Source organism: Diadema antillarum, unplaced genomic scaffold (genome assembly GCF_040938485.1).
Source record: "Diadema antillarum isolate AM-2024a unplaced genomic scaffold, OU_Dant_1.0 scf00000087, whole genome shotgun sequence".
Taxonomy (NCBI): domain Eukaryota; kingdom Metazoa; phylum Echinodermata; class Echinoidea; order Diadematoida; family Diadematidae; genus Diadema; species Diadema antillarum.
The window spans coordinates 2,279,533-2,299,293 of record NW_027270976.1 but is presented as its reverse complement, the minus strand read 5'-3'; the positions used below and the strand labels follow the sequence as shown (position 1 = coordinate 2,299,293).

The window sequence follows — 19,761 nt, the reverse complement described above, 5'->3', positions numbered from 1 at the left end:
GCTAAATAAAATTGTATGATAGTGCGTATCACAGCTGAATGTCTTTGCATACAAGCAAACATGTTATGATTACACCTATCATAAGATCAGTTAAAGTTCATACATGTGAGTTCATTTAAGAAAGAAAGGCTATATTTCCATTATACGATATGAAACATGAAAACATATGGACACAGAGTTCCATGCATATCTTTCTAGTAATATTAACATGACTAGGTTGATGAGAGGTCCACATTTGGTCACAGCACCAGTTTCTGGCAAGCCAGTGTCAATGAGTGAGCTATGATTTAGTCATTTGACGAAGTGTGCCCCCACGCACCATTGGCTTTGACTGGATCAGGGCTGGGGAGTGAAATTGTCGCCTAACTAACACTTCCTGTCCTTCCCTGATTGGATTGGCTGTGATAATGGAGTGGGATGAAATGTCATCCTGCGATTATGCACGAGATTGTACATTGTAGAATTGCACGCAAATTTCTACAGGAAATCAATTGTGCAGGACTGTGGTGGGGGGAATTCTTTCACAGCTTACAACATTGAAAAGGAAAGACAGCTAATCCTTTTCCTGTCCATATTTCATACATTGCCATATTATTTTGCCATGACTTTGGCAAAGGATTGTCCTCTGTTGTGCAAGAACTGAAGGCACAAAACACAATTTTAGACTTAATGGTGTGTGAATTCCCTTATTCATTGCTGAACTTAACCTTCTTACTCACAAGTAACTTTAAAATTGCATGCGAGATATTTCTGTAAATGGCAAAAAAAAAAAAAAAAAATGTTTGGAGTCATAGATCCAGTGTTCTGCAATATTCCATCCAAACGAAATTGCAGACATGTAATATCACCCCAGGATATTTGAAGGGGAAAATAACAAGTAGAGTAGGATTGCCTCATTCTGATTGGATTGACTGGTGACTTTGTGACTGCCTTTATTACAAAAGCGAGATTCCTACCAGTAGTTTTTGCACTGATTTCAGCCTAACTTCATAAGGGCATGGGAATATTAGATTTGCTTGGATTAAACTATTGCTATATTTTCATTGTAAACAGAAATTGATATTTGTGCTGGTCCCATATTGTAATATATATTTGATATCAATACACTTGAAAAACACTTCAGCTCAGTGATACTTTTCATAGTTGCATTCAACTAAATTCCATTTATCCTCAGAGTTTTGGAAGTCAATGTTTCATGCACTATTTCGTGTGTGTCAGTCCATTTGGCGGATGCATCAATAATAATCTGTATTCAACTGCATGAAATAAGAATTGAACAATGATCATTACTATTGATAATGATAATGGTGATAATACTTTTGATTCTGATAATGCAAAGATTCAGTAATGTTGAAAATCACAGTCAACAATGATTATATGATGCAAATGATACTGCCACTAGTGATAGTGCTGATGATAACAGTAATCATCATCATATCAAAATAATGATACCAATGCAAGTTTACTCATAGTTGACTCTCTACACCTGTCCATCATTATGTAGTAAAACTTCTACCCCCTTTTTATCAATACTTGCAAGATGTGAGGTAATTTTGTATCTGGTCTGCATGGTACACCAGGTTTCCTATGGCAACAAGTTAAGAATTCCTATTTTCAAACTACCACAATGCTTTTTCCTGTGTGTAAACAAGAGAACTAGGGGTCATCTGTTAACTAGGACAAAAACATTTGATCAGAAAATTTGGTTTTACATACTGATTGTTTAAAAGGTACAGTGTATTGTGAAGTATTGAATCTATTTTGTCCCAGAGAATTCTATGGCATGCATCATTCACAATTCATGGGTCTTTTTTTGTGTGTGTGTGGCCATTCTGTCATACGATGGCAGACATCTCTAATAAGCCCAACCAAAAATGGAGTCCAAAAATGAAAATTATGGATTGACCACACAGGATGTCCCAAAGACGTTCTGTGTCACCCTTTGGTCAATTCTGTGACAAACTCAATTTCAAAACCAACCAAAACTCCAATGTTGTTGTTTTCACTAGTATTTCATGCCAAATTTTGCCTGTATTAGGTGTTTTCTGCTCACAGGAAGTTTGATGAAATGCGTGGCTGTTCCATAATTTTGTCTATGTTATATTCTGTCAATTAGATATATGAGAAAATGTGGTCTCAAAACCTGTGGGAGGCGGCAGCCTTTGCTGTAGGGAAATTCAAGTAATAATTTGGCTTAGGCAGTAATGGATATATCATGTTACTTTAATAAGCACCCAGCTCTCGCTGACTCTGGCAAATGATGGAGCATAAATGCCAACATATGTGTTAGGGTTCATTGTACTATCAGAGACCCCTGAAGATTAACATGGTGGAAGAGATGAAGTGATGTAATATTTAGTTTGCCTTGGGTTACGTGCTGCATTAGAGTGCTATACTGCTGACGGGAGTGAGTAAATGAGCAGTAGCAAGGGAGTAGTTAGTGCAGTAATACGAGACTGCAGCGCAATTCTGGCCTTTGTTGTGCATATTCACTGTGTATTGTATTTTTCCCCTATCAAAAGTGATATCCAATTTTCCCTGCTAGAGATATTTATATCAGGGTTTGAGAAACCAGACTTTTACTCTTTTATCCCTTGGGCTGTAGGCTAAAATTGTCACCTCATCTACAGCATACAGTGTATTTGCCAGACTTTTTCATCCCAGTTCGCTCAAGTTTTATGCAGTAATATAACACATCTAATACGTGTGCCTGTTTATCTGGAAAAATTCTATCATGCGTTTCAATATTCTGTGTCTCTGAACTAGTTTCTTTGCATTGTGTCCTCTTAATGTGATTAACAGCACAGACCAGAGTTTCCTTTAAGCATTGAAAAAAAAAAACCACAAAAAAAAAAACCCAAAAAACAGTTGCTTACAAAAGCAGTGACTTGATCACAAAAATACTCACATTTTCTTGGTTTTGGTTTAAAGTATGTGAATTAAAAAAGATGATTAGTTTAATTAATGTTATTATCCCAACTCATCATACAAATTTGATACATGTACACTGAATAGATTTTTTTTTTTTGTCATGAACTTCACAGGCAGCAGCCTTTTTATAGCTTTCTGCAGAAGAAATTGAATATACATTAAGAACTTGCAATGATTGCTGTATTTTATGATTTGATTATATTGTCTCATCTAGAGAAATAACCCACTTCATAGACATTGCCCGCACTTTGTCAACTTGAATCTGTAGATGGCTTAATGTTAAGTCTGAAAAGTTGTTTCATTGCGAAATATGCTAGGACACTAACTTTTTAGGCTAACGTTACAGAAATTACTTCCATATAGAAGTGAAAGAAAAAAGATAAATGCATAGAAGCCAATAAATAAATGAACAGATAGATAGATAAATAAATAAATTGATAAATAAATGAATAAATAAATAAATGCTTGAACTCAAGTCATGATGAGGATATTACCATGATTGTGCAGTGATCAAACTATTGCATCCTAAGTGAGAGTAGGTTGATGAGTATAGCAATATTCTTATAACTAGTCAAATTGATCTGTAACTTGTCAATGATAATCTGCTCTGTTTCAAATGAAGTGATCGGCTGAAATTGATGGTATGACTGGTGGTGTTTGCAACCACTTTGCTGCATTTCGAATGAAGTGATTAGCTTTGTGTAGCATGGTGTAATTGATGTTCACCATTGATGTGCGTTTCAGAGCCCAACCTGGTCAGCCACACCCAGCATAGTGTGAGCAGGAAGGGGATCAAGAGAAGGGACCTGGATACAGGGGAGCTGAGGGAGATCATCAGCAGTCTCCTACCCCTGGTCAGACTGGAGCATATCATACCCAGAGACCATGAGGTAAGCCACTGCACCTATTGTCTTGGGCTGACTCCAGGAGATACCACCTGTTGGCCCGTGTCTGAGACATGGTGTATCATCATCTCTCCTCTTCTGGAATACAGACATGCACTCCTTCCTTCTCTCTGGCCACACCTGGAAGAGTCAAAAGTTTTGGTCTATTTTACTTAAAGGGACCGTATAGTTTCATTTGAGACCTAACTACAGGTTTCTAACATTTTATGGTGAGATAATGAGAAACCTTTTGTGAAATATGAAAGAACATATGATTCCGAGAAGAATATTGATTTGATTAAAACTGGTCTTGAAATGACTGAGATATCCAAAACAGAGCTATCATAATGATTACGATCACTTTGTTTTACTTTGTTTTTGGATATCTCAGCTATTCCAAAACCAATTTTCATTGAATAAACTTCGAATTCCCCTTAGAATGGTATGGTCTGTACTACTTCATGAGTGGTTTCTTGATATCTCGCAAAAAAAGTTAAAAGCCCTATTCTCATCTCCACCAATACTATACCATCCCTTTAAAAGGAGGTTGAAGCTAAGTGAATAGATAGAAATAGATAAACAGCATACATTTTTTTTTCCTGTATCAAATGTGTGTGCATGTGTATGTGTGTGCATAGTTTATTCTTGTTTCTTATAGACAATCTTTGATGTCTGTTCTGACATGAGGGTGACCTGGCCTGTATAAGAAATTACCTACAATTGTCTTTGAAATTTTTTAGTTGAATGTCAGCTCATTTTGTTTGTTGGAAGGTGTATGTATGAGCAGAACTTGATTCTTAACATTTGTGATAGAACGAAATTATGTTGTTGAGTGGAGAACCCTTACCACTTGACCCTTTTTTTTTTATGCCTCCGCCACGAAGTGGTGCCGGAGGCATTATGTTTTCGGGTTGTCCGTCCGTCCGTCCGTCCTTCCGTCCGTCCGTCCGTCCGTCCGTCCGTCCTTCCGTCCGTCCGTCCTTCCGTCCGTCCGTCTTTCCGTCCGTCCGTAATGAATTTTGTGGACAAGGTAACTATCAAATCTGTTGAGGTATCCTAATGAAACTTGGCATGTATGTGTATTAGGGGGTGAAGTTGTGCCTATCAACTTTTGGGTGCACATGCTCAAGGTCAAAGGTCAAAAGGTCAAGGTCAAATACATAAAATTTCACTATTTCCACCATATCTACGCAATGCCAGAAGATATTTTCTTGAAACTTAGTGTATACATGTATTACCCAATTTAGATTCTCTGGTGAAAGTTTGGGTCATGAGGTCAAAGATCAAAGGTCAAAAGGTCGAGTAAAAGTATTAAAACTTCCTTTTTTTCTCTGTAAATTGGAAAATTGTTCAAGGTATCTTCATGGAACATAGTATATACATGTACTGACTGGCAGTGATTATCTAGAGAATGTAGGGTTCATGGGGTCAAAGGTCAGGGGTCAAAGGTCAAGTGCAACACTTCAAATTTTTACTATTTCCCTCATGTTCATGCAATGCCAGCAGGATTATTATTTTTTTTTTTACACTTGGTGTATGCATGTGTAACCTAATAGAAATTCTCTGGAGAGTTTTTTTTTTTTCTTCTTTTTTTTGCCTCAAAGGTCAAAAGGTCAAAGATCAAGTGAAAGTGCTGAACTAACTTTTCCTCCATATCTCAGAAGTGGCTCAATTTATCGTGAAACTTACTGCATATTTATGCATGTTCTACCTGAAAGTAATTACTAGTATCTTATGAATTTTAGGGTCAAAGGCCAGATGAACATGGTAACAATTTACTATTCAGTACAGAAATTGCACTTTTTCTCCATACCGGTACCATGAAAATTACTCAATGCATAAATGTATGAATGGGTCAAAGTCAAGTTAAAGTCCTTAAATCCCCAAATACATGCTCTCCTATTCATCCAATTAAACCAAGGTCAAGGAAGGTGAACATTCAACACATTTGTGACAAACTTGTCATTTCAATATTTTGCCAGTTTTGTGAAAATGTAATCACACATTGTCCACATGTACTATCTAGACCTATTAGGAAAATCATGCATTATGGCGGAGGCATACCAGTCGCCATAGCGACATTTCTAGTTTCATTTTAATCTATAATGTAGAGAAAATATTTTGAATCTGAAGGAATGTAGAATATACTGTAAAAAAGATGCATGCCAATTCAAAAGCACACGAGATACAGCCTGAAGAAGTTGGACTTTTTGATTATAAACTGTAGTGTGATATTTTCTGAGCACTGAGTGCTGTAATCCTCAGATTCAAGAGAAATACTATTTGTCCTCCATGAGAATTTTACACTTTATTCTATTGCAACATCATGAAGCAAGAAGTTAGGCATCTGCAGCTGTTAATTAGCATGGTAAAGTCTTTCAACAGGCTTTATGTATGTCTGTGGTGTGTGCATTGATTCACTAAAATGGTCAATCAAGCTGTGAAAAGTAGGATGAGCAAGGTCACTTTTGTGCATGCAATATCATGAGTAAAGCTGTCCTTTATAAGTTTTGCCATTATATCTTTGATGAGCAACTTATGATTCACATTCCTCTTGAAGGGTAGTGGAAATCATCTCCAACCATATGATAACCCAGGCCAACCCTGTCTGTCTCTCCCTTCCACACAGGCCCTGACGGGTGCAGTGAAGAGGGGTCTGATACCTACCCCGCCCTCCCACATGCTGTCAGGAGATGAGCTTGCCAGAGTCAACCCATGGGTGAGAGGGAAGGGGAGGCGTCACTACCCCAGGCCCAGGCTCTTTACACCCTATGTGGAGGAAGCTAAGGTATAAACCTTACACCGATTACTGTATCTTTCCCACTATATCAAGTTATCTTTCTGTGCCCAAAGGAGGCTTGTGGAGATATGATGTATATTGTTGCGACTAGCAACAATCTTACTCCAGATAGTGATTCAGAAGGGGATGGCTCTTTTCAGCCGGGTCCCTAAGTACTCCAAAGTAAGAAAACTCCTCTTGTAATCCAATTCCTATATCAAACAATGTCATTAGTTTAGCTTTCAGGTATTTGACCTCTTCATTTCTCCTCCTTGATACTCTGTGAGTCCTTCTTGGAACCATTGATATGTGAGTTGGAACCATCGTCTTCTACAATCATTACATTTGCCATATGCACACCTTGGAGATCGGAATAAACTAGTTGACAGCCTTGAAACGAGACTAGTCCGAGGTAGATGTCAGTGTGATGGCCACATGCTGACACACATGTGATGGATCTGATGGCATGGCTGTAAGTCATCTCAATGGATGCAAGTGGTGGCTCAGCTGGGAACAGGTGTTTATGTGTTCATCCTTCCCTTACACTTGACATTTCATGTCATTCAATTATTAATGTTCACAGCCTACCTAGTAACTGTTGCACATTTGCTCAAGTGTAGCATTCTTCGTCTTTCAAATGAAAAATTAGAATAAGTAAATTGATTATGACAAGGAGAAATGAGAGAAAAAGCACAAGATTAAATCAGGATTCAACACAGTACCTATTCTCAGTGAACTACCTCTGAAGGAGTGAAAATATCAATGTTTCAGGGACCCTCCTCACTTGTTTTTGCTTGGGCCTTTGTTGCTGCTGCTACTACATCGTTTTGAATAATCCTCTCCAAATAATAAGTAAACTGTAATGAACATTGGATATCTAAAAATGAGATTAATGAATAAAATGAGGCTGAAGTTACAACTAAAGCTATTCACACACCGATGAGCGTGCCATACTTTATCTCAGATCTGGTGTGAAGCCTGCCATTTGAAGGTAGCAGCTCATGCACACCCTCCCACAGCTCCATGAGGTGTCATCCATATTCGGTTACTGACATCAGATTGGGACTTCTTTAACCCTTTGAGGCCCACCACCTCATACTCGTGCTAACAGTGTACACAAACTGATGAGCTCTTGTGGCTTGGTGGATAAGACCACAGACTATCAATCACAATGTCCTTTGTTCAAGTCCCCTGGCTGCAGCAGTTGTGACCCTAATATAAAGCAAGCCATCAGATCTATGGTTGTTTACTCACAAGGTTTATTGGCCCTGATAACCAAGTAAAACAAATCAGTTCAATTCAATCAAATTCAATTTCATTCAATTCGATTCACACAAGTTGCCAGTAGTCAGGGGGTATTTAAGTCCAACCACTTCCTTGCGAGGTAGTGACAGATGGAAAACTTTCATTTAATTTTATTCAGTTTGTTATCATCTAGGGAACTTGTGTTGCAAACATTTCTCAGTGACAGTCACTCAAACCTGATGAAAAGTTCACTCCAAGGATTGTGACTTCAACATGCCATTAGCCTAGTGTATTCGTTTAAATCATAGCAAAGTAATGGCCTCTTCTTCTGTAGTTTCCATTCAATTATCCTTTTTCCTCCTGACAGTCCTTCTAAGGACTATACCATATAGTGTTGCCATATGGAGAGTGTAACAAGTCACATCTCAACACTAGAATGCTAAATAGCTGTCTTGGTCACACAAAGTTGATGTCTTTCATAACACTTCTCATATGCATGGTGGACAAAGTTTTGAGAAGCAAGATTTTTCTTTCATTCGCATGATGGTATTTACTTCCTCTGTGAAAACCTAGTGACGATAGGATGCTGTTGGCACAAAGTATATGTTATTTTGAGGAAAGATAAATAAATGTTCAAGTATAAAACAACTTGAGACCACTGTTTATGTGACACTGATGTGACTGTAGTGGAGTTTGTAAGTGGAGTTTGTAAGTTACTGTTGTTGAGTTCATGCTTTCATTCAGAATGATGTGTTTATATTGGGGGTGGTAGGAGGTTTTTGCAATACACTGTGAGGCCATTTCCTATTCCTGTAAACAATGAATTCTACTCTAGAGCGCTAACCATGTGTCAATCTTCACCCGTCAGAGTTTCCTAGAGGAGCCAGTGGTGTCTGACATGGACTCCAGCCAGCGAGGTATCAGGATGTCCTATGTGCCCGACGCCCTCTACATGCTGGATGAGAGAGGGGCCTGCTCAGAGCGCTGGACCAGTCGGGTGCGGTCCTACCCTCCCTCAGTCATTGCAGGCTCATTCCCTGGTGAGTAGATGAACCTTCATGCATATCAAACAACAAATCATCAAGGTCGTCCCCCCCCCCCCCCCCCCCCCCCCAAGTATGGCACGTTCCCTCAGGGTAGATGTAATCACATATTCAAGAAAGATACATGAAAACTTGTCATGAAAACTTGTCATCACTTGGGAATAATGTGAAATCAGTTTATCATGGTTCAGTACCCCATGCACATGCGTAACATCCGGCATAGGGTCTAAGTGTTTAGTATTGATCACTATAACGGTTATGCGTCAGGACTCATAAGGCCTTTATGATCAGGCACCAGAATGATGGAGTGAAAAAATTGGAATTACCCTTGTTCAAGGAGCGAAATCAAAAGTTCCCACTTCGGGAACAATATACTGTAAAAGTGGAAATTTTTTTGGGGTAGAAATTGTCATGCATTCTGTAAAACATGAAACTAGCATGGTAATAAAAGCTTGCAAATAATTTGCTTGCTATATGTAATGTTATTTCATATATATCTTGATTGGAATTTGAAAACGTGAAATTCATCTTACCTGGCTGAACGAGAAAAATTCTTCTTATGCGAAAATGTCCACGTTTACAGTACACTGCATTCGTTATTGGGGGGGGGGCAATGCTTAGGCATGTTGTAAAATTTGCTAGATATCAATCAGCTGACAGAATGTTTTCTCTCTTAATTATCCACGATACTAGACAAGTCATTTTAACAGATTGCATATCTGATAGATAGGGAAATAGATGAACAAAGGTCATGTCATTCCAATTAATTTCTGAATTTATTGCCCCTCCCCATGAAATTTGTAACCTCTTGTAAAAACACCCTTTGAAGAATAAACTTGTATACTTTATACATTTTGACACCCATGAAAAAAAAAAAATGTTGCATACCTTGTCTTTGCCTTCATAGTATTACTGCTTTATGGTGCATTTAATGTTTCATCAATGAGCATAACCCATCCCATGTTCATGATAAGATTGCAAAGTAGATTAGACAGTACTATCCAAAGTCTGATATGAGTGGACTTTGGAAGGGGAAGTTCTCCATGTACACTGTATTCACCCTGTAACCTTGTCATTTTACTTTGCAGAGCTATCAATCACTTATGAGGAGCAGTCTTTTCTTTATTTTGTTGCTTTGAAAAATACAGAATAGCATTTAAACTAAAATTATAGACCTACAGTATATCTTTCCATGAATATTGCCATGGCTGTACATTTGAAATCTGTGCATGGATTCATGAATTTATTATATTATCTTCTTGAGCTTCAGTTGTCATGACAATAAAGATTTAGACACACAAACACAAATCACTTTGGTAACTGAGGAGGCTGATTCCACATCTTTGATCTAAGTACCATTAGTCCAGTAACACTGGGTATGATTATCAAAGGTGCTACTCCTAAAAAACAAACAAGCAAACAGACACAAAACAATAACAAGAACAAACAAAGATCAATATGCCATAATGTACTGTTTCCTGCAAAAGTCACATGAACAATTTTTTCTTTTGAGCAAAAATACAATCTGCACCAATATACGCAGTTGCCAGAGACATGTATTTGGTTATTTTTTTTTTAAGTTGAGGTCTCTTAGGTCAAAATAAGTAAAAACAAGGCAGCCAGAGTGTACCTCATTTCCTTCACAGCCTCCCCTGCGTAATAATCAATGTTGCAGGATCCCACCCCACCCCATCCCCAATATGGCCTGTCCAAGCATATATATTCCAAACTTTACTTTTGATATTGTATGTGCAAGTTGAGCCCAAAGACCATAATTACTAGGGAAGCTGTGACCATATCCCAAGCTACAATTGTATTAGATTAGTGCATTTTTTTTCTTCAAATGAATGCGAGTTTCTTGACACAAGATATTTTATAATACCATCAGGTAACACCATTGTGTACTCATGGTAACTTCAGTGCTTGTGATTCGTCAGAATCAAAAGCAAGAGAAACAGCTTCATATCAATGGACATACTCTTTTGTGACAGGCAGCAAGCTTATTCCTGGAGAATTGATGATATATGGCTTGTGTTGTCTTATTGCACATATAAAACATTGACCTTCAGATTGCAGTTCAGACACCACTAAGTTCAGGTTTATAGTCATGTTTTTAACGCATTTTCAAATGCTTATGCTCTGAAGCTCACGTTTTGGTGCATATGTGATTGCACCTGATATTTTTTTGTTGGACTTGAGCTCAGGGTTTACGATGAAAACAGTGCGCAAGCTTATTATGTCTGATAAGAATGGTTAATCTTAATGATCTGTAAACCAAATTGGCAATTTTATGTACTGATCCAAGGACTGTAGTGATACTTGATATGTGTTAGCAAACAAGCACATATTGAGGAAACAAAAACTTTAGGATGTCATTCTTTTCCTACTGATAATGTGCTGGTAGCTCAGGTGACAGTGATGTCATTGATACTCAGTGCAATAACTTGTGGTATCATTGGTATTCAAAGACTTAAGCCCGCCGCACACTACACGATTTTGCCCCGATTCACCGGTCTTAAAGGCAGCCGATCGCCATCCCTAATGGTACGTAAACTCCGAACGACCGAAGTTTGTGCATGCACTCGATTGCGCAATGCCAGACTCGGCGCTATATCCATAAACGTGTGGGACAATGCTACCACTGAGACAAGTGTGTGTATGTGCGTGTGTGTGTACGCATCATACACAAACATTGTCACCGCGAGCTGCGGTGATTGGAGGAGAGAGGCCAGAAGACGCTGCGGCGTGTGTGTGTGTGTGTGCGTGTGTGTATACGCATCATACACAAATATTGTCACCGCGAGCTGCGGTGATTGGAGGAGAGAGGCCAGAAGACGCGTGGCTCTTTTGGCCTCTCTTCATGCGCATGCGCACTGAGAGTGTGCGTCCATTCGGAAGCTCTCGTGGCTCGCTGGGACAGCCATTTTGGGTTAGGAGATAAGCACAGGGAGCTCTCTTGTAGCCTACCGTATTTTCGCTGACCCATTGAGCCAGCGCTATTCTCATTCGGGGGTCACTACATTTGATACAGAATGGGGGAGGCAGCGTGTTGCATTCGTCTCCGTGCCGCACAAACCACTCGCCACGACTGAGTGTCTTTAAGACCTTAAGACTAGAAGTGTGACGTCACAGTCTTGCCATTTTCTAGTCGTACGACTGGGTCTTAGCGCCAGTCGTAGAGATTTGACATGTTGAATTTCTACGACCAGTCGTGAGCTTTCAGCCATTCACAATGCAGTAAAATGCAAGCGCACGCAGTGCGCACTGCACGCGCTTTACAGTCGGGTCGTATAGTGTGCGGTGTCTGGTCGTACGACTGGTCTTAAGACCCAGCTTGGCTTAAGACTTTAAGACCAGTCTGATCGTGTAGTGTGCGGTGGCCTTAAGTCACACCCCCAAATGGGAGCATAAACAAAGGTCTATTTTAAAGGGGTACAGCTCCCAAACCACCAAAACAGAAGCTGCTCCTTCTGTTATTACTCCTATTATTGTTTTTGCCCTTATTACCATGACTACTATTTCTGAAGCTTCTCTGCTATCACTTCTGCTACTACTGTTACCACTACCACTATAATCACTGCTGCTACTACTACTACTGCTACCACCACCACTACTACCACCATAACAGCTGCTACTACTACTACTGCTGCTGCTGCTGCTACTGCTGCTGCTACTACTACTACTACTACTACTACTACTACTACTACTACTACTACTACTACTACTGATACTACTGCTGCTGTTACAACTACTACTATTTCTACTACTACTACTAAAGATAGCAGTGATGATAACAACACTACCACTACTATTACCACCACCACCACAACCGCTACAATAAACTACATGGATGTATACTACTATTTCTTCTACTACCATGACTTCACTAACTATATCACTGTATCTAAATGTACTACTTGCACCATTCTCTTTCCAGTGTATTTACAACATGTATACCCACTTTTTGTTTTTTGCTAGTGCTACCAGAAATGGCATTCCATGATGCATATTGCTAATATTGGTGAAAATATTCCAAAAATTTGATAAAATCACTGCGTTTAATCCATATAATTAGGGAGAAGCCAAGGGTGCTAATTCAAATGTTCAACGGTGAGTGACAGCCTGGGTATTCTGTACTATAAACTACCATGTAACAGCTTCATCAAGTCTGTTCATGAAATTGTTCAAAGTACCTGGGATATGATTTGTCAATGCTGCCATCTGTTGTTGATTATGGCACAAGCTGTGCTTGCACTTAGCAATAGAGGGAGCCCATCCAGTATATCGAGAGTTGGAGACTATGCGAGTGCTTGTTCCATTTACTGTCGTCAATTGCCACTCCCCCTCTAACCCCTCCCCCCCCCCCCCCCATAGCTTTTGGCTATGGCCCAAAAAATATGGTGCGCTGGCATCCTGGGCTTGTGAAGTGAGCTGCAATGTTGTGACCCTATGTGGGGTTCCACTGACCCCGGGATAAAGAATCCATCTGCCGACTTGTTTACCACATCTAGAGGGATCCAGGGACTGCTAGAAACCTTACAAATCATGGGACAAACTAGAACAGATTTTCAGCTTCAGTGCCAACCGAGCAACTGGGCAAATATTATGGCTGCTTTGAGCAGACTGCGTAAACCCCCAAAGAAAGAATTAACGGAGTAGCGGTTGCCACTGAGGATCGTATGTAGGACAAAGCAAAGGGACAGTTAACATATATTCATTTGCAACTATTTTAACGGCAAAAACAGATATCTGCCAAAGCTTAATTTTACCTTTGACAGAACCGCATATCATCATGACAGGGGACAATTTGTGCGCTTGTATTTAGTGGTCATTTTACTGCCTAGAGAGAGGTTCCATGACTCATTTTTTCTTTATATTTCTTTTGTTTGTTTGTTTGTTTGTTTGTTTGTTTGTTTTTTTTTTGGGGGGGAGACTCCCGTTACGGGCCTGCTGTACCACAGCGATGATATGCATTTCCTTTACTTTAGTAGAATGAGAGTTACAACTGAAGTAATGATGGCTACATTGTTATTACAAGCAGTTATGTCTTCAATTAAAGATACTTTTTTTTTTTATGTCATGCACTCTGTACCTCAGTTATCCAGGGCATTCCAGTTATAGGCTGATATACTAATGCCACCTACAGTAAAACCCTGAAATCCAAAAGATACTGGTACGGGATATCCCATAAAGCCTTACTCTTCTCAGGTGCTGCAGAGCTGAGCCCACACATTTTTAGACACAAGAAATATAACTTAACCAATCAAGTCTCAGAAACTGATTTTTTTTTTCTTTTTGGTTCTACCTTGTTTTAGTATATCATATACTATGCCTTGTTATTTTCAGAAGATGGAACAAAATCTCTGTAAGTTGATCTTTGTTTTGTTCATACATTTATTGTGATGTTGTTTACTTTGTTTGAAGAAATATCAACATATCTAAATATCTAAATTACTGAATTTATTCAATAGACCATTACATTGATAGCTCAATTTAGAGTATCAAAATTAATATTCCTTCCCAAATTGATTTTTTTTTTTGGATCTAATTTTGTTCAGATTTGATGTGTTTACCATTTAATTTTTCTTCAATATGATATACATAATAAAATCTATGATTGCTAAGTTAACAAGGACAGGATAATAATCTGTGTGGCAAAAAACGCCCCAAGATTTTGTGGATTAAAATCTCCATTTGCCAGGTCACGCTAGTACATCAAATATTTGCTGGGCAAGGTGTGAAATGAACTGGTCAACAGGTATCTTTTTTTGTGTCTTATTTGCCACACCTGTATATTGTTATCATCAGGGAGATATCTGTGTAATACCAAGAGAAATCCCTTTTGGCTCTAAAATGGCCACGTTCAGTGGAAGGTCAATGGTCTACCATTGTGCTCGTCTTGCTCTTCCCTAATAAATCAGTGAGCTTGAAACAATTGTCTTTTTCTTTTCTGTTAAAGAAATTGGCATCATTCGTTAGGGGAAATAATCATTCAAAGCATAAAGTTTTTAAAGTATAAAGCAAAAAATCAAACACAGGGATAGTGTAATGAATCTATATATTACAATCATGGAACAAGAAAGCCATGAAAATTAAGGAGAGGTGAATCTTAAGTTTTGTACGAGAGTAATTATCAGACATGTTTTATTTAAACATTTATATGCATGGCCTAGGTTTTCTTTAACAGACTGGGAATGCTCTTGTCTTGTATGTGTCGACCACTATAAATTCATGCATTGCCTTCAAATTGGTCTTGTTACACCCTGTGCTGTCTCTTTCATCTTAGAAAAAAAGAAACAATACCAAAATGTAAGCAAAAGGCAGCCAATGCCCAGGTAGACTTTGTCTGATGATGTCATAATGAACTTTTGTCCTTTAAAAAAATGTTTTCTCCTTCCCTTTATGACATGTTTTTAAGAGTGTAAGTGCCTGTTGTTTTTCTTTGTGCTTTTTGATTATGTGTGTGTCTGTGTTAGTTTGTCCAGATGCAAAATTTCTAAATTTTTCTTTGTAGTCTACGGGACATTTTGTACACTTAACTCAATTGTCTTTCAGATTTTCCACACAAATACCTTGATTTTAGGAGAAAGGAGACACATATAGATTATAAAATTATTGTAACAAAGATTCATAGAATGACATATATATTTTAAGAGATGGCACATGTTGGAGACATGACATACTTATGGTACACACGACTAGATGCTCTTTGAACATTTTAAGAATGATGGATGGTAGTGCTCTGGTAGAGTAATCATGTGCTGTGAGTGTTGTCTCCATCCAGAGTAATTGTTTGAATGCTTGAAATTACTATGTCCTGTGTAGCCTTTATACAGACTACTCAATACTGTCTGCCTTAATCCATTTGGCATCACTATGTTGCTTTACTATAAATAGAATTAAAGCTAAAACATCGTTCTCAAAAGGGCGCAAAGTTCATCTTCCACCATTTAAAATTTGCTTGCAATATATCAAAGGGTCTCCCAAGAAACCTGTCTAGCTGACATGATTTGTTAGGATACTGAGTTTTTAATTGGAGTATTTGGGGATCAAAAGTGGAAAATAATTTTGATTGTAATACACCACTTTTATTCCTGAAATGTCCTCAATATTCAGCAGTTGGTTGGTAGAATATTACTAGTCATGTGAGCTGCGCAATATGAATGTCCTTTATTATTATTATTATCATCAAATCATGCACAAGCAGAAGTATTGAATCGCTGGCAGCTAACAAGCTCCTGCATGTGATTCACTCTTGTGCGATGGATACTGCTATGGCCTAATATGTACTTGATGTACGTAGTTGAGTCAGGCCTGGTTGAGTGTAAAACATGTAGCAACCACGACCAGGTATGCTCTGAGACTGCAATACTTCTGGCGTAATTTTTTTGGGTAATATTTCACATTTTCGTAAATACCCAGCTGAAGTCTTGTTATCACAGCGTTATTTTACACATATGTCTCCATTCTAAAATAGAATCCAACAGTTTCTTCAAGGGTTTGAGGACTATGTTTCACCTTAAAAGGCATTATTTACCATTTGCAGATGAAACAAAATCCCAGCTTTTGTGCTTCAAAATAGTCCTAAAATGTGAGTAAGGGATATAAACAAACAATGTAAAAATGTTAATCAGTATAATCAATGTTAAGTATTGTTGAATAAACAAAATGTGAACAATAGTTACAATAGAATTGTTTCTAGAATAAACCATCTACAGTTATGGTTTAATGAGAAAAATAGTGATATCTCCTTATATTTTAGGATTCATTGTGAAATCTTTATATGGTAGGATGTTTTGTGATACAACTGACCTACACATATGCATCAAACATGATAACTCGGAACATTTTTGAAATCACTGCTCCCAATGGTAAACAATGCCTTTAAGAAATATAAACACATCTCAAGTGTTCTCAAAGCTCACACATAGAAGAGAAAAGCAGGTAGGCATAGGCAGAGCAGATGCAGAAAACCTTACCTGTTTGTGAGTCTTGTTTCATCATGTGACCTTTTTGTGCGAAGGAGCCAACCAAAGGGGAAGGGGGACGGGGATGCGATGTAGCACTCCCGACAAGACCGTGTCATAAATTTGTGCTGTGTCATTGGCATTTGAGAGATGGGCAAGTGACGATGAGCACACCAGAGTTAGATGAGTGGAAGAGACTTGTTTGTCTGATAGCCACGTCTTAAGAGGTTGGTTCAATAGCCAGTTAATGAGCTTCCACCCAGTGGAAATTCCCCCTTCTCAAAAAAGATGTAAAGAAAGAAAGCATGCACACCACTAAACACCTAGATGGATACATTCCAAATGATCTAAAAATATAAAAAGTAATAAATGTTTATTATTTTGATAAAGATATTCATTCTTTTATTCTTACCTATTATTACTGTATATTATTTTATTTCTTCGTTTGGCATAAAATATGGTGATCTGTTTATCTGTTTATAAATCCGTATTTGAGTTTTCACTGATCTAATCAGTACTGTAATTATCGTTGCGAGATCTACTGTCAGTACTATCACATTTGTAATTATAAATAGAAATTGATGAAGGGAGTTGAAATTTCAGTACCTTTTACAAGCTTCGAATGACATTTCCAACGAAGAATTGTGACTTCAATATTTGGACAACACATGAAGTAGATAAAGAGTTTAGAACTACCTGTTAAAGCTTCCTCTCCCCTCCCTCCCTCTCCCTCTCTCAAAATAGAGTCAACTGGCCGCAAGCAAAGTATAGATACTTTGATGGATGTAACTAGGTATGACATACATGTTCACAATATTGATATTTTTCCAGTAATTGTAACCTCAAGGAAGTACGGATTTTGATCTTAGTCATTGATGTTAAGTATTTGTAATTATCTCTGAGCATGTAAGTTGTACTGGTGTAATACTGCCACTGGTGACCTAATGCCTCTTTAACTGCTGTCTGACAAAGTATTCTTTGCCTTTATATGGTGAATGATAAGCCTTTGGTGGTTTGTGACTCAATGAAATGTGTATTTTGAGGGAAGCAGAGGTGAGAAAATTCTGTGATTAATGCTTGCAATCCGGTGTCTTGAGTTTCCGGAGAATGTTTGGAGTAAAGGTAGTATGCGATGACTACAAACTTATATGATGGTGAACAATCAAAACCAAGCATTTTGAATATACTCGTGGTCGCAGTAGTAACCCACTGTGTAATGGAACCTGATGACCTCTTGTGCAAAATCTATGGAGATTTTAGGATCTCATGGGGAATGGGTTAAAGTGTTTCTGTACACAGAAATTTAGCGTTCTGACATTGTAGGTTATTGTACTGGTAATATCCCTATGAAATATAAGAGTGCAACGTTACTCACATACAGAGCTATAGCAATATATAAAGAGACATAGAGCAATCTCTAAAATGCCAAAAATTACATGCGCCTTGATCTAAGAGTAGTCGCTGGCGTTATCGACTGCATTTGATTGCGTAGATCGATGATTTTCTGTACGATCAGTGTACTACGATACTCTCAAAACACGCAAATGCACGCAGATGTCCACGTACGCATCTAGGTTGGTGCTGCCGTGCCGCGCCGGGCCACTGACCAGGCAGCCGCGGCAGCATCTGCTCATGCGGATGCATATATGGCTTGATGAGGCGATACCGATAGACAGGATTCGATATAGCTGTGTGCAGACAGAGGCGAATGAAGGAAACATGCACACACCGATGGTCTACGCACGGCTACTATTTTCAGATCTGGCTACTATTGGAGTGCACACTAGTGCGTGCTGATTTATTAAAATTAATATTTCACAGTTTTGGGCATTTTTTGTGATGGGATAGAATTTTCTCTAGAGTTCTGAGGACATGCTCTCACACCTCTCAAATTTAAATTCTAGGGGAGAGTTCCCTTTAAGATGAGTGAATTCTGTCAGGTTAGGGGGTATATTACTGAATAGTTACATGTCCTGTTTCATTATACCCCCGCCAAACGAAGTTTGAAGGGGGTATATAGGAATCAGCGGACGGTCGGTCGGGCGGTCGGTCGGGTGGTCGGGCGGTCGGGCGGTCGGTCGGGCGGTCGGTCGGGCGGGCGGTCGGTCGGGCGGTCGGTTTGTTGCAAATCTTGCGTCGCGAACTACTTCCTCAGTTTTCAACCGATTCCCATAAAACTTGGCACAGATGTGTGCCTTGGGTTGTAGATGTGCAAGACGTATTTTTTGACAGTACCCAAAAGTACGTTGCCATGGTAACGGCATATTATGGGCAAAAATGGGTACAAATCTTGCGTCGCGAACTCCTCCCACAGTTTTTGATCAATTTTTATGAAATTAGGTACAGATGTTCATCTGAATATGTTAATGTGCAAGACACATATTTCCGCAGTGGCAAAAAGTGCGTTGCCATGGTAACGGCATGTTATTGGTAAAATATAGGGCAAAATGCTTCATGGCAAAACTGCTTCATCAGTGTTCTTCCAATTCTCATGGAATTAATATTGAATGTTTGTCTTAGGATATAGGTCAGCATGACACATTTCTTGACAGTGACAAAAAGTATGTTGCCATGGTAACAGCTCACATATTATGAGCCAAAATGATGGAAAATTTTGTGTTGCAAACTACTTCCTCAGTTTTTGCCCAATTTCCATGAAATTTGGTACAGATGTGTGCCTTTGGTTGTAGATGTGCAAGACGCATTTTTCGACAATACCCGAAAGTACGTTGCCATGGTAACGGCATATTAATGGCAGAAGATAAGGAAAGATCTTGCGGATTTAACTACTTCCTCAGTTTTTTGACCAAAGCTTTTGAAATGTTGTTTGGCGGGGGTATAACCAGTCGCTGTAGCGACATTTCTAGTTACTGCTTAGTATTTCATGCCTCATCCTTTATACAAGGTACACA

At 38.7% G+C, this 19,761-nt stretch overlaps 1 protein-coding gene across 2 annotated transcripts in view; it reads left to right on the top strand.

The window, feature by feature from the left end:
- The window catches only part of LOC139718065 (BTB/POZ domain-containing protein 7-like), a 102,948-nt gene that overhangs the window by 56,060 nt on the left and 27,127 nt on the right, over positions 1-19,761 (top strand). For both annotated transcript variants that reach the window (XM_071629560.1, XM_071629562.1), the window contains 3 exons: positions 3,676-3,821; positions 6,445-6,603; positions 8,708-8,879. In XM_071629560.1, the coding sequence (XP_071485661.1) occupies positions 3,676-3,821; positions 6,445-6,603; positions 8,708-8,879 (477 nt within the window). The remainder of the gene's footprint in view (positions 1-3,675; positions 3,822-6,444; positions 6,604-8,707; positions 8,880-19,761) is intronic.